Below are 15257 nucleotides of genomic sequence, written 5' to 3'. Positions count from 1 at the left end.
CAAATAAAAAAAAAAAAAACCAGGAAAAGATGAAAAAAAAAAAGAAAAAAAGACTGATAGATGAAAACCTCCACGCCAAGCAACGGCTCGGGTGCCTTCTCTCTTTTTCAGGCTTTCCGTTTAATTCAAGCAAAAAAGTTAAAATTTTTATGTATGAAAAATAAACATTAAATAACAAAAATATATCCCGTTGCAAATCCGTTGTTCCGAGGAGACTCGCACGGGCATTCGTGTACAGTGTACTCAACCCCTTGCCCCACCTTAATCAGTCTTTACTAGTCGATGCGTGACACGTGTTGCCACCGCGGACGTTCATGGGTCCAACTTACATGCACTTCCGTTCACGCATGTTTGCTACGCTTACACAGTTACACAGTGGATCACTAATGTTGTGCATATATTTTTAAAAAATAAAAAATAAAGGTACAGAATTCACTGGTAAGTAACTACAACAAGTTCATGATCGTACCCATCATGCAAAAAAAAAAAAAAAAAAGCATGATCCTACGTGGCAAAGTGGGTAAAAAAGTGAAGACCGAATTGGCAGGTTCTCAATTAGCGGGCTACACGTTAGAAAGATCCCGAGCGTTGATGTGATCCAGTTGAGCTGTGAACGTCGTGCTTGCAAGTGGGGTTTCAATTTAATAAGCAAATTAACAGGGGTAGAAAATAGAAAAAATATATTATTAAAAAGTTTTTTTTTTTAAAAAAAAGGAGATAATATCAGATAAAAAGAAAAAAAAAGCACAATCCCCAAGGAAAATAAAAGCAAAGGAATCGGGCTGTAAACTTGGACGCTAATGCACAAGCCTCAGCGGCAAACCAGCTAGATCGGTTCCTAAGGGGTTGAATATGAACACTTAATCACCCTTTACTCAGCTAGTTAATTACCTGATTACCCAGTTAATAATAAAAAAAAATAAAGCTAACGTTAATTGTTTACTCTTTAAGTCGCGTAGATAGTTTCATCAAGTGAATTATATAAACTGACCAAATTGCCCGAGTCTGTGATCGGTATTGTGATTTGCAAGCAACTTAAAACTAGTATGATTGTGTGGGGTATGGTATGTGCGTTGAGAGTTTTATTTAATCCACCTTGATGATGATCATAATCAACATCATCACGTGCGGTCAATTTCATTCTCGAGGGCCAGCCCCCTAAAACAAAGGTTGAAAACTCAAAAGCGATAATTTGTTGGGTCATGTAATTAATTAAGGTGTGAGATATGAACATTTCAACGGTTTTGATCGATTCACAAGGGGAAGAAATTAAAACGTTTATCCAATCATGGATTAATAGTATAATCGGAATTTACCTTATTAACCCGAAAGGACACAATTGGTAAAACCCAACATAAAAAGTCCCCAAAAGAAAAAGGGTACTAAAGTAACTTCGTACAAGATTTTCCCTTTAATTCAATTAAAGCCTCTTTAATTATAATTAATAAATTTATTACCACTTTTAATTTTATTTTCTTTTTAAAAAAAAATTATTGTCCTCGTCAAAATCCTCCATTTTAGCTGTCCGCCTGTCCCCTTCAAACGCAAATAAACCCTCTCTCTCTCTCTCTCTCTCTCTATTGGCAGAACCAGAACCAAAACTGCGAACACTTCTCTCTCATCACATTTCTTCTAACTTCACTCTCTCCAGTTTCCCTTTTCCTGAATTGGCTGCCTCGACGTGAACATACGCACACAAAGGAAAAAGGAAAACGGAAAAGAAGAAGAAGAAAGAAATAAAAGAAACCAATAGTAATGGAAGTGCCAGAATTCTTTCAGGGAAGTTATTGCGCACAATTTTCAGCTGAAAAGCACCATTCGTTGGATTCTAATAAGAGTAGCAACGGCGGAGACCATTTCATTGTTGAGGAGCTCTTGGACTTCTCTAACGAAGACGCTATTCTCACTGACGCAGCGGCTTTTGATGACGTCACCGCTAATTCCACCGACTCTTCGACTGTAACCGTCGTCGATAGCTGCAATTCGTCGTCGTTTTCCGGCTGTGGTCCCAACTTTCCCGGTGAAAATAACGGGTGCCGTAATTTCTCTGACGCTCACTTCTCTGGCGACCTCTGCGTCCCGGTAATTCATTACATGCAAAGAATTTTGATTTTTATTATTATTATTTTTTTCATTTATAAATAATGGTCAGCGAATTTGCATGGCAATTTTTTTTAAAAAAGCGAAGTTGTTTTGTTTTGTTTTTTTAACAGTACGATGATTTGGCTGAGCTAGAATGGCTGTCGAATATAGTGGAGGAATCATTCTCGTGCGAGGACCTGCAAAAGCTACAGCTGATATCGGGGATGAAAGCCCGGTCCGACCATTCATCCGAAACCCGCCAATTCCAGCCCGGAACAAACCGAATTTATCACGGCAGCACTAACACCAGCAACAACACGAACGCTAATCCCAACAACCCAGTATTCAACCCGGAAATGGCGGTCCCCGCAAAGGCCCGCAGCAAGAGGTCCCGGGCGGCCCCATGCAGCTGGGCCTCCCGGCTTCTGGTGCTCAGCCCCCCCGAGTCGACGTCCGAGCCTGAAATAATCCCCACGGGCCCACCTCCGCCTCCGCTGCAAGGCAAAAAGAGTGTGAAAGCCTGTGGTTCGAAGAAAAAGGACAGCGGCGACGAAGGGAATGGAGAAGGAAGAAAATGTTTGCACTGTGCAACTGATAAGACCCCGCAATGGCGAACGGGGCCGATGGGCCCAAAGACGCTTTGCAATGCCTGTGGAGTGAGGTACAAGTCGGGGCGGCTGGTCCCCGAATACCGGCCCGCTTCTAGCCCGACGTTTGTGCTAACAAAGCACTCGAATTCGCATCGTAAGGTGCTCGAGCTGAGGCGTCAGAAGGAGTTGCAAAGGGCACAGCAGCAACAACACCAGCAGCAGCAGTTTATGCACCACCACCATCACCATCAGAATATGATGTTTGACTTATCCAACGGTGATGATTACTTGATCCACCAACACGTTGGGCCCGATTTCAGGCAGCTCATTTGATTGTCCAGTGGATGCTAGAGTAGGAGACTTCTGCTGGAGCTTTTAAGTTAGTGGCGAAATTCGTTCGTTAGTGAATTTCGTGATTTTTCCAATTTTAAAATTTTCTTTTAGGGAGTAATTTAAATTTTTCCTAACTCTTTTTCGAATTTTTGGTAGACTTTTACTGTTCTCTTATTTCTGGCTTTTTTTTTCTCTTTTTTTTTTTTGGAAAATTAAGGAAACCCAAATTTTCTTAATTCGGGTAATTAAACTTTCGTTTTCTGTTTTCAATTTTTTTTTTTTAAAGTTCATTCTATTAGTGAAGATTCAGAGAAAGCAAGAGAGTATACAAAGTCTAAAAATTGTTGATTAGTTGCTTTAATTTTTATTTGATGGGTTAATTAACTCAACAAGACTAGTATACTGTATACAGTTCTATGGACCAATGACTTCTTCTGGCGTTTGAAAGACACCAAGAAGATAGGAACACCTCAGAGCCCCCATACTTTTGTCATATTATTCTAGGGTAATCGGGCCTAGGGATGGCAATGGGCACCGCCCGCAGCGGGTTTGCCATTACCAAACCCAAACCCGCACAAAATTTAAATTACTAAACCCACCCGCAACCCGCAGCGGGTTTTAATTTTTTTTAAAAAACCCACCCGCAGCGGGTTTTAACAATTACCAAACCCGCAATGGTATCCGGCGGATTTTTTGCGGGTTTCCGTATTTAAAATCACAAATATTTAATATATAAATTTATAATAATAACCTCAAGTTCCATATAACATATTCAATTTTATATTTAAACAATGTAAATGAAAAATTAAAATTTCCACATTAATTCAACACAAATTCTCAAATTTAAGTATAAATTATACAAATCTATTTAAAAAAACACAAACTAATATCTAAAAATAATAATTACATTTCATATTATCATTTAAAACAAGATCAAAGAGAATATATTTATTTTATTCACCACCATAAGCACCCATCTAACACAATGCCTAAAATAATAATTAAGATTAATATTTTCAAATACTAATTCGAAGGGAAATGCCTTTAGTTTTCTTTAGGTTATGACTTTAGAATAAGAGATGAGCCATATACACACATACACAACTTTGAGCCTTTTACTATTTGGTAATTTGATTAATTACATTATTTTCTTTATATATTTTTATATTTAAATTAAATTAAAAATATTTGAAAAAAATTATTGCGGGTTTGGTGGATATCCATGCGGGTATCCACCGGGTATAAGGTTAATACCAAACCCACCCGCATCCATATGCGGGTTTTAATTTATAATACTAAACCCGCCCGCAACGGATAAAATTACCCGCAACGGGCGGGTTTTAGCGGGTGGGTTTGGGCGGGTTTGCGGGTTTGCGGGTACAATTGCCATCCCTAATCGGGCCCAAGCTAACATCATTTTTTTGGGTGAGTTAAAATCTTTTAGTTACTATTCAGGCTCGTGATACGTTTGAGATAAACCAACAATTCATCCTAATTAGGAGGGTTTTCTTTAATTATAGGGTCTTGTTTGAAATTTTCAAATCAGGCATGCAAACTAGAAAATTTGTGTAATTAAGTAATAAATTATTTTCAAAAATATAGCCCGAGTTAGCCACCCTTTTAACTTCGCCTCAGAGGGTAATAGATACATGTGTTCCATTTAAGTTTTTTTTTTTTATATATATATATACATTTAAGGACATCAAACATATTATTACATTTTAATTTTAAAAATTCACGATGCAATTAATTTTCTAAAAATAACAACAGAGGAGTTGAACTCGTGTTGTTAGACCGTTAACGGCCTAAATTAGAAGAATCTATATATACTTTTTAAAACATTTATTGAAGTATGTTATATACTTATGCAAACTTAGGATATTTGTGTCTATACTCCTTATATATATCTAAAAGAAGTCATGTTTACATACGCAAATTGAGAGTTTATGTAACTCTTATCAACATGAAATTCAGTGACAATCTGGAGAGGCCGGTGGGGAATGGAGGATTACCCAATTTTACAGAGAATGTTAGAAATCAAATGCCGATTCCTTAACAGATTTTTATTTTTGTATCGTTTTCTGATACTTAAAATGCAGTAGGCGATTCGTAGGGATATATATATATATATATATATATATATATATATGGGGCATGAATTTCATTGCTCGATGATTTCGAGAAAAAAATTATTAAACAATGTTAAAAATGTTTTGTTATTAAACAAAATTAGAATCCAGTGGGTGAAGCGTAAAAGCTCACCCTCCCCTCCCCTCCATGCACACCACGTGAAAGTATATTTCAATTTCAAGCATGTCTTTGTATTTTCTCTTTAATTAAACCTCCCTATTAAATTGGTTAACCAAATATAGATGAATGTATGTGATTATTTCATAATTTATTCAAGATTTAATTCAATGTTGTCACTGATCTAGCTGATGGGGGTACCATTAATTGGGTACGTACGTGAATTAAGATAAATATATTTATTTTGTCTGCAGAATCAAAATTTTGTTAAAGGGAACAAATCTCGTTATTCCATGTGAGTAAAGATTGTGATTCAGACAATAAATCATAGGGGAATATGCCATTATTTATTTTTGACAAGTAATATTCCTTCTGGGTAAATGAAAACTGAAGAGTTTTAATATAATTTATATGTAGTTGACGGTACCTCTGTGTATGCACGATCCTAGGCATCGCTAATCCATAGGTGATAGGCCTCTTCTAGTTTAACTTTAATTAACAATTGCAAATATAAACGACTAATTATTCAATTAATTATATATATACATACATATTGTTAAAATAATTTTGATTCTTCGTATGAATGAATACTCCCATTTCTACATCTAATGTCCGCTTCTTTTGATGCATTTTCTCTTGTCTGATTTGCTAAACAACTCAAGATTTGTTTAAAAAGAAGCCATGGTAACAGCAAAATCGATAGTGGAATTATTTTAAATATTTACTACTAGCAGAGAGTTGTTGGAGGTTTAATTTGCATTATTATTATTGTATCTACACACATATATATTTATTAATATCGGTGTGAAGAGAAGCAAAGTTTGCGGTGATCACATGGCTTTACTTTCCATGCCTCATGCAGTGGTCAGCAGTCCCAGTAGTTTAATTAATTAATTAGGCATAGTTTATGAATCAAAGATGACATGCTTGTTAACAAATTAATGTACTGTGTGTTAGGGAATGGCTGCATGGGGATAAATAAACTAATTAAGCCCAGCAGTATAATAATTATTTGATGCAGATGTCTTCTACATTTTGTAAAAATTAACGCAAATTTAAGCTAATATTCAGTGATGAGTAGTTTTTTGATACATGATCATAAAATGCGGAAAACGTCTGAGAAAATTTTAAAACTGCAGAATTTTAAAGGTTTAAAATTTAAAGTGTTTAAACCGTACTGTTTTTACGTTTTTTCAGACATTCTCGCACTTTAAAATTTCAAACCGAAACATTTCTAATTCAGCGATTAGTTAATAACTATAGAAAATTATGATTTTCCATACAGTGTGTCCTTTAATATTTTATAGGACGTTTGAGTTTTTTGCATTAACATTTCTCCAGTGTTAACATGAGCGTGTGTGCTTACGGCGTACTTGGAGTCTAGGTCTCTTAATTTATAGTTTCATTAGTGTTCAATTAATTTGCTAATTAATTGAATGAAAGAATTGTGAGTCGTGCAGGCAGCACGTGCATCGTTTTCTAAGAGAGTTGATTTATGGGCCACCCACCGCCCACACAAAGAGGTGATAATTCATAATTGTACTTCAAGCATGCTAACCCAAAACCTAAGCATTAATATTTATTTTTAACCATGCAACTATATTTGAGCATTTTTGTAGTTACACGTCAAATTTAAATGGGGAATTGGGGATTGCATTTGAACAAAGGAACTCTTTCACTTCTCATCTCATCATATGGCGGTGATCCGTGATCATGCATGCTTGATTCATCAAAATAATAACATTAATTATGTTTTCATAATTGAGATATATAAATTTTCAACTTTAATCATATATAGATCGGAATATATACCCCAAAAAAGTAAATAAATTGAATATATGTATAGATGGGATTCCATTCCATGCATGGAGGATGCCAAATTCCATGTCCATTTTTAAGGTCATGTCTCTTCTTCCACAACTACTTCAGCCGATACTGACTTGCTATTGGCAGCCCTTTTTTTATTTTTTATTTTTCCTTTTTTAATTTTTGAGTGGTTATATCATAAAGATATAATAATATTCATTAATTAACTTTTTTTTTTTTTTGGTCCCCTTCTCTCTCAATTGCCCTAACATGGTAACCAACGACTCTCCATTTTAAGAAACTTCTTTTCTTTTAAGTCCTTGATAATAATATATATATATCGTCTATGTTCATCCTCGTTGTAAGTTTCCATATCAAGAAATTTACTCGTCCATGCGGCGACGACGTATTAATCTATCTGCCAACCCAATTTTGTGAATTCATTGAGATTTCAGCATGCATGAAAAATGCTAATAACAATGAGTTTTAAAGTTGTTACATATAAGAATAATGTGATGATGCAATATATTTAAATGTGATGTAATTTACTGAGGGTTTTTTTTTTTCAGAAGATAGATTAGTTGAGTAATAATTAATAGGAAAAAGGCCCACATGGACATGGAAAATGTATGGATAAAATAATGGAGATATGGGCGCCATGGCCAAAGACAAAGTCGTCTATTCTCAAAGATTTGGAAGACATTGAGTTTGAGATAAACCGACCCACTTTCTCACGTGCCCTCCACGTTCTCTGGTGAGTGACCTTCATCATCAACATATTCAATTGCCTTTCCCTATGTTTTCAAGTTCCCCCCTCCTTTTTTTTAATGCCTTATTACGTGGAACAATTCTCACCCAACTTCAGAATTCAGATTATCCTCTCATCGGCAATCATGTAATTTGAGGCATTTACTTTGTTACATGGTTCTTTGATGAATCCGGCATGCAATGTAATATATTTACAGGGTAAGGAAATGGGCAAAACTCAAATCCATTTTTAAATTCTAATATTAAAATTTACAACATTAATCAAAAGTCGTAAAATTTCTTATTACACAATCCTCACCTCACCACTTAAAAATGAACATTTAGACCCTACTAAATTTTAAGTGTGAATTTTCATGTAGTGGAGCTAAAAGTATTGTACCCAGTTATGATGGTCTACCAGCTTACCATTGATCGAATTGGCAGCTTAAACGAAATTGAGAAAATGGAATCACATACCCATGTATTATATTCAGCCCTCAAGAGTAACAAGCACCAAACCAAGAACTGATATTATAAATAATCGAATCATTTAATTATTTTGATATAGATTATCACTGGAAACTTTGGTATTTAAACTAGAACTTCTTGAATTGAAACTTAATAAAATTTCAACTGAAGAAAGGCTTAGAATTGATTTTTTTTGCGCCCATCTTCTTCATACAGAAACAGAACTGTCCAAAACTTCAGCTGATTATGAAAGGGACATCACAAGAAGAGAAGCAATGATCCATCAACCACCATCATCTTCTTACAACCCTCTTTATCGCGGCACGCTCAGACCCAGCTCTGGATAATATAGATGAAGACAATAAATTAGCATTAAATTGATCTAGCAAACTATTTGTATGTATGTGTGTGTGTGTGTGTGTGTGTGTATAAAAACAATTCAGCAAGTCGAACACATTGTTGAAAAGCCACTTGATATTAAACAATCAACTAATAAATATCATGTTCAGAGATCAAATAAATTGGAATAAAAATTTAATTGCTTCCATATTCTCCATAAATACTAAGATTGCTAAGAAGTTGCCTTCCATGATTATGACTGGACAATTATAAGGTGAAACTTGGCAATATAATAATAAGTAAAAATCCTTGAACAAGATGCATTGCAATCAAGCCAGGGAAAGAAAAGAATATTAAGAAATAATGGAGAGAAAAAAAAAATTAAAGCACACATCCAAAATGGTTATGAGGTAACAAGCAATAACTCAAAAGATAAAGTGATGACTCCTACAAGAAAGCGAAGAAAGAAGACTTACAACAGCCAACCTGAGCGACAATGAATAGGGAAGAACTTCTACATATTCAAGTTTAAAACAGGTCTCAATATTTGCCTCAATCGATCTTAAAGCTAAAATCTTGACAGTTATTAACAGTTTAATTGAGATAATTGATAATTTGTTTGAACGGAGCAAACACTTGCCGAAGTTTCAGTTTCTCAAAAATATTTAAATTAGAATACTATGATAACTTCTGTGTATTACACGCAATCTTAAACCACTTTTTTCAGTCATAAGGCCTACACAACGCCTTCATGACTCAAAATTTCTAAAATACAAGTTATTCAATTGTTTCTCCAAATAAATTATCTTCTCTTCAGGGAGTTTCCCACTGAGAGTAGTAATGACAGAATTCAAACAACATTAATTTCTATATTTGCTATGGACTAATAGATTAATCCTGCTAAAAGAGGGAAAAAAAAAGTAGGAACCAAAGTAATTGTTTAGTTTACAGTATCAAAATCAGTGCTTAGACATCGAAAGACAAGGCGGACTAGGTGACTAAGTGATGGAAGACTATGAGGAAAGATTTTCTAGATGGCTTCAGAATTATGTAATTCATCTGCAAGGAAACATCAACAAGTCAACCTAAAATAACCATATGAAGAAAAGGGTTGGACCTGTTGCTTACACATGCCAATTGCTTGTATGTACAAGGGAATGATACACACTGTAAATCACAAAATGCTGGAGTCTGCACATTAAACCATAGACGTTCCCCAAGACTTCAACACAACACAATCTGTTGTTTGTCCTCAATCAGTCTTACTTACAAGCTTCTAACAATTCCCTTTTGACATATAAAGGTAAGTTTGTGCAATGTACATCACTCACATTTGACACTTTCTCTCTCTCTGTAACTCAGCAAAGGTAAAGAACTGAATAAGGTCACAAAAAATAAACAGCAGAGTTCGAATCACATATGCAACATTTTCCTGGGTTGCCATCCCAAGAAAATCAATATATTTTTTAAGAAAGAACTAGTGGTGACAGCATAAGCAGAAAATACATGAATATTCAAAAAGACGAAAAAGGAAAACTATTGCTGACGTTGATAAAGTTCAGCAACAAATCTCAAGCACCTGTACAAAGGATCAACTGCATTGTGATAATACAATTAATAAAGAATATTTGGTATCTGATGCAACTATTAGATTATCCAAAGAAGATGTCAATTGCCTTTTTTTTTTCAAAAAAAAAAATTGTCAATTGCCATTGCTTCCTCTTTGTATCATTCACTTTCAAACAAAAAAAATTGTCAATTGCCATTGCTTCCTCTTTGTATCATTCACTCAGGATGACAAGGAAAACACAGTAAAGAAAAATCACTTGCAAGCTCCCACGAATACACTTAATAACACATTCCTTAATTTTGTCTAATTTCAATCCCTCCCCTCATTTCCCTCCTACCGGGCACAATACAGGAAAATCAATGGATTACTAATGTGTAAAATTATCAATAGACATATAAATCATTCTCATATATGCATCTATCACTAAAAGTTTTGCTTCTTTATCAAAAAAATCACCAAAAAAGTTTTGCTCCGCGGCATAAATCAAACAGCAACAGAAAAAATTCCTAGCTGAGAATGATTCTTAGATTGTACATCAGGGCCATTTTCCAAATTAGGTGTTCAGGCATTTCAAGAGGCAATAAATATTTAGTCTATCCTCAATCTTAGCAACAAAACAGAATGATAACTTCTCCTTTAATTTTCCCAATTTACTTGGGAAAAAAGGTGTCAGGCAAAAATTATTATGCGGGTTAGGAAGTTTATCTGATAAGGACTAGGTTAAAGCAGGAAAACTTGAATGTTAATCTCATCCGCATGTTAACTTTGAAACAAAGAGAACAAACAAAATGCATTTAAAGGCTAATAAGAAACATTCAATTTTTAGAGGAAAAAAAAGGTAGCTTACAGATACAAAACACAAAAGATTTGGAGAATATCAAACTCCTGGGTTTGCACTGCAGAGCATACCCTGAGACAACGACCTCGAACTCGTTGAATCAATACCAAGGCAGGATGTTAGCCTAGCTGAAGAAACCGCTGAGTGAAGAGGCAGCAGAGACTGAAGACAACCCAGTTGATGAACAGACCTGAAATTCAAAGAAAACTCAACAATAACAAAAATTACATTTTGAAAAGAACCCACTAAAGTTACAGCAGTAGAAGTTTTCAAATTTTAGATAAAATTGAGATGCGCATGAAATTTGGTTTAAAAAATTTACCTTGAGAATGTGGGAGAAGAGCGAGTGGAGAGGAGCGAAGGTAAGGGGTTTGGTTTAAGCGTAGGTTTGGTGAGGGTAGATTTTAGGAGAAAATGGGTTGATTTGGATAGAGCTCTGTAGCGAGAGGCCATTTTTGGGAAGGGAAGCAAAAATATTAATAATTTTAGGGTTTTTGGAGACAGAGGATGCAGTATCAGAGAGGAGAGGAAAGGGGTTTTTGAGGGGTTTTAGTTTAATTCATCTGTCGGGTTTTAGTTTTACTCATCTGTTGGCGAAATTACCATTAGGCCCTATGGTACTTTTTTGATTTATTTTGGCATCATTTAATTGAATTATGATTTATTTGAGACTTAAAAGAGTTTGTTAGATGAGTACTGTAGTGACATAATTTGCACTCCTGACTAACACTTTTCATGGAAAATCAGAGAAATATATATATATATATATGTAATTTTTACTACGTTCGCAATGGACTAGAAACAAACTTAATAATCGTAGATGAAATTAATCTTAACAATCAAATCGCAGTAACTGTGGTTTTATATTAAACCATGGAAGTCGTCCATTCGAAGTGTGGATGGACCATTGCAACACCAATTTAAGTGAGAATCAAATTCCAAACACACACACACAAAAAAGTTCACAAACTAAATTTACAAATGCTCCAGCAAGGCAGCAAATAAGTGGACAACATAACTTCAGAATGAACATCAGGAATGCAGGTGAAACCTTAAACTTAATACATACAAATGGCAGCTATGTTAAGTGAGATTCAGCAATCATCTTTCCTATATTCCTATTCCAAAACTAATCTGATCAAGGAAGGGTTACAGTCTTCTGTGCCATCTAAGGTAACATCAAATTGAAATAACCAACTATCCTCCAGATGAAAATTGCAGAAATTCCAGCAACTGCTTGCACCTGCCTTGAGTACTGGCCAACTCAAGGGAAAGAAGCCTTTTCCACCAGAATATGACAGCTGCCTGGCAAATGAAACCAAGAGTCAAGAAGATTTTGTTGGTAATCTTGATCTTTTAACATTGTCGTCTGGGAAATTTTAAGCAAAAAGTCCTCCATTCTTAAGCATAACTAGAGCAGGCGCTGTTTCCCTGTCACAGAATCCACCAAAGATTTGGGTCCTGCTCAAAGAAACAAAGTATACACTATTAATAAAAATGCATTTATAGGTTACTTGATTTCGTACAACAACAATGGCTAGACAAGCAGTTTATTTTTACAATGGCTAGATCATAACCTGTTTCAGAATAGTATTGGTTCATTAGTTACAGTAACTACATGGAAAGCACTGGTACTTTCTTTGTTTCAAATGCATCATTTTATAAAGTCAACTATATCAGCTTAATAAAAAGAAGAAAGAAACACAGACAGCAGCAAATTGAAATGAAGCATACCAGGTCCGATGGCAAGAACCGTCTTCGACCCAGCTGAAACCTGCATGAAATAACCTCTCAAAACGGATCAGAAATCCCCAAAACAGGGACAAGAACCACAAGCAGAAATATAATTGCACAATCAGGACCAACTACTTTCAGAACGTATAACTTTCAAACTAGTAAAAGCTCAAAGCTCAAAGGACTAATACACGAGGATCGATACCTCTCTCTGTGAGCCGCACAATTTTTTGAAAAAGTTTCTTATAAAAGGAGTAACCTATCAACCTTTTCAAGTCCTTAAATTTTATTCACTATTTCCTTAGTCATTCGTCTTACATCTACTTCAAATAGATTGTATGATTACAGTGCACAAAAAGTTACCTGTGTCCGTCCAGCATCCGCAACAACAAAAGTTGGAAGGCCTGTGTTTTCGGCTACTTCCCACAGCTTATTCCTGATAATTGGGCCAAAAAAAATCCATTGTCCAATAAATTACCCAACAAAAAAAGGTAACAATTTCAGTAATAGGAGATGCATGTTTGCTACATATTTGACTGAAAACTAAATTGTGCACAATAAAATCACCTGCTTACATTTCTTGTTGATTCTTGCACGTAACAACTATCTTGGGCTGCCCACATTGCTCCCATTTTCTCAGAAGGTGCCGGTCACTGCAACGAATATTGAATGATGCAACATTGAACTGTAATATAAACTGTCACTCAAGATATAATTGGTGGAAAACTATGAAAATGCATAATTGTTAACAGGTTACAAATTTGACTCCAGAATGCAAAATTGTTAACCAGTAAGAAATTTAACTACAATTAAGCACTCTGTGAGTGCTGAAGGCTAGAAATTAGGTATCATTTCTTTAAGCAAAGTGATAAACCCTAGGAATTAAAGAGAAAAAAGAAATAAGTTTTCCTTTCTTTCTTTCTTTCTTTTTTTAACACTTGCTGTGTTAGACAGTTCTTGATATCTTTTAAACAATTCAATCAAGTAACTAAATACAGTATCTTTCTTTCCACAGAATTACATGTGTTACAAGAAAAATACTGCAGGCTTTAACTGAATACCAAATTCATAGATCTAAATTTCGGTTGTAACCATTAAAGCACAGGTTTTCATTTTAAGGAGAAGGTGATAAGAGAAACTGCAGGGCTCCAAGTAAAGGAAGACAAGACACCCCTTATTAACACATTCATACCTTTGCATTAGTTCTGCATACATCCCAGTGGCTGCATCTGCACATTCAATAACGGAATATTTAATCAAATAATTAACAAATACAAATGGAAACAAGGATTGGGTGGTGGTATACACAGCTCGAGTGACAGGCAGTACAAAGTAGAAATTTGGATCAAATGCAGAACCACCGTAGATATTCTAGTACTAGTTCGAATATCTTACGGGCACATTGTGATGCAATCTTTCCACTCCCCATCTTCAGGTCTTGCCTAACCACCAAAACCTGCCACAAGCAATTGGCAAAATTAATGTGGCTTCAAAAAGCATGAAGAAAACCTACAACAACCTCATAAATTTTCCAATTTTAATATGAAAGCAAAAATGATAAGAACGCTAGGGCACTTCAACAAACCAATTTGAGGTCTTGGTCACCGTCACTTGAGACAGAAACTTGTTCTTGTGGTTTCCTCGGTAAGAAATTTTTCTTTTTCACATAATTCTTACCTGGCTTTGATAAATCTAATAACATCCCAAAAATGAAACCAATTACAAGGCCTGGGATGAAATTCTCTGGCCTAAAACTCACTGCTAACGATACTTTTTCCTGCTTCTGCTGCTTCTGATATGGAATAAGCAAATTAATTAATCAACAGTAACCCAAGAAAATTTGATTAAAAATCCTTCTAAAGTGCAGTAAGACTGAGTTTAATACTAGGGTTATTACGATGAAACACGAAACATAAGCATTTAGAATATTAACTTGGTTTTCTTTTCTGCTAATTTGTCTGCATTCAAACTGGAGAAAGAAAATTATGAACAGATAATTGAAATAGAAAGAAGGGTTCGTTAAATACCTTGTTAGAAAGCTGAGAAGAGTTTTGCTGGGAAGCCCACATCGTCGTTAACAGATTATGAACAGATTACTGATTGCGTGGTTAACAGTTGCACGGACTGGAAACTGGAAAGGCTATATGTCGGGGATGGAGATAGAACGACATCGTTTTAAGATTGCCATACAAGGGGTGGTATTCGAGATAAAACGACATCGTTTCATCGTAGCCCTTGTTTGGGCTCAAGCATTCTCGAATCTCGGTTTAAAAAAAAAAACCTGAAAATCGACTCCAAAATTAATTATTTTATTTATCTTATTTATAGTATCATTTATATTATATGTAATATTCAAATTTGTTGAATATTCGATAGCAGACACTTCAATTAAAAAAAAATCTACACATCTCATCCTTTTGTTTGAAGGCTAACTTAGATTGTTGGTTGATGCCTTCGTTTTGATAAAAGGATCATAAAGAAGGAAAGGCCCATTGGGTTATAT

General features: G+C 35.1%; 3 protein-coding genes across 3 annotated transcripts; 1 reads left to right on the top strand and 2 right to left on the bottom strand.

Moving 5' to 3' along the window:
* The first annotated feature begins 1551 nt into the window (after nt 1–1551).
* LOC102630652 (GATA transcription factor 12) lies at nt 1552–3363 on the top strand. Its single transcript, XM_006475965.4, has 2 exons — nt 1552–2082; nt 2214–3363. The coding sequence occupies exons 1-2, from the start codon at nt 1756–1758 to the stop codon at nt 3003–3005; spliced, it is 1119 nt and encodes a 372-aa protein (XP_006476028.1). The 5' UTR covers nt 1552–1755; the 3' UTR covers nt 3006–3363.
* A 4946-nt stretch (nt 3364–8309) lies between these two features.
* On the bottom strand, nt 8310–11622 carry LOC102630947 (hypothetical protein). Its single transcript, XM_006475967.4, has 3 exons — nt 11343–11622; nt 11092–11210; nt 8310–8612 (listed from the first exon to the last, which is right to left on the bottom strand). The coding sequence occupies exons 1-3, from the start codon at nt 11471–11473 to the stop codon at nt 8587–8589; spliced, it is 276 nt and encodes a 91-aa protein (XP_006476030.1). The 5' UTR covers nt 11474–11622; the 3' UTR covers nt 8310–8586.
* Nucleotides 11623–11939: 317 nt separating this feature from the next.
* Nucleotides 11940–14945, bottom strand: LOC102631464 (uncharacterized). Its single transcript, XM_006475968.4, has 8 exons — nt 14782–14945; nt 14340–14546; nt 14150–14210; nt 13947–13983; nt 13330–13407; nt 13118–13190; nt 12755–12794; nt 11940–12481 (listed from the first exon to the last, which is right to left on the bottom strand). The coding sequence occupies exons 1-8, from the start codon at nt 14821–14823 to the stop codon at nt 12432–12434; spliced, it is 588 nt and encodes a 195-aa protein (XP_006476031.1). The 5' UTR covers nt 14824–14945; the 3' UTR covers nt 11940–12431.
* Between the last annotated feature and the right edge of the window lie 312 nt (nt 14946–15257).

Source organism: Citrus sinensis, chromosome 1, assembly GCF_022201045.2.
Source record: "Citrus sinensis cultivar Valencia sweet orange chromosome 1, DVS_A1.0, whole genome shotgun sequence".
Taxonomy (NCBI): domain Eukaryota; kingdom Viridiplantae; phylum Streptophyta; class Magnoliopsida; order Sapindales; family Rutaceae; genus Citrus; species Citrus sinensis.
This window is presented reverse-complemented; position numbering and strand designations above follow the sequence as displayed.

Excerpts from the sequence above, each read along its gene's own strand:
- LOC102630947 (XM_006475967.4), bottom strand. The coding sequence starts at position 11,473 with ATGGCCTCTCGCTACAGAGCTCTATCCAAATCAACCCATTTTCTCCTA. Across the intron at positions 11,211-11,342 it reads TCTTCTCCCACATTCTCAAG|GTCTGTTCATCAACTGGGTT; the intron begins GTAAATTTTTTA and ends TTTGAATTTCAG. Across the intron at positions 8,613-11,091 it reads TTCGAGGTCGTTGTCTCAGG|AGCTGGGTCTGAGCGTGCCG; the intron begins GTATGCTCTGCA and ends TATATTATCCAG.
- LOC102631464 (XM_006475968.4), bottom strand. The coding sequence starts at position 14,823 with ATGTGGGCTTCCCAGCAAAACTCTTCTCAGCTTTCTAACAAG. Across the intron at positions 12,795-13,117 it reads CGGATGCTGGACGGACACAG|GTTTCAGCTGGGTCGAAGAC; the intron begins GTAACTTTTTGT and ends TATTTCATGCAG. Across the intron at positions 12,482-12,754 it reads GGTTCTTGCCATCGGACCTG|GACCCAAATCTTTGGTGGAT; the intron begins GTATGCTTCATT and ends TTCTTTGAGCAG.
- LOC102630652 (XM_006475965.4), top strand. The coding sequence starts at position 1,756 with ATGGAAGTGCCAGAATTCTTTCAGGGAAGTTATTGCGCACAATTTTCA. Across the intron at positions 2,083-2,213 it reads CTGGCGACCTCTGCGTCCCG|TACGATGATTTGGCTGAGCT; the intron begins GTAATTCATTAC and ends TTTTTTTAACAG.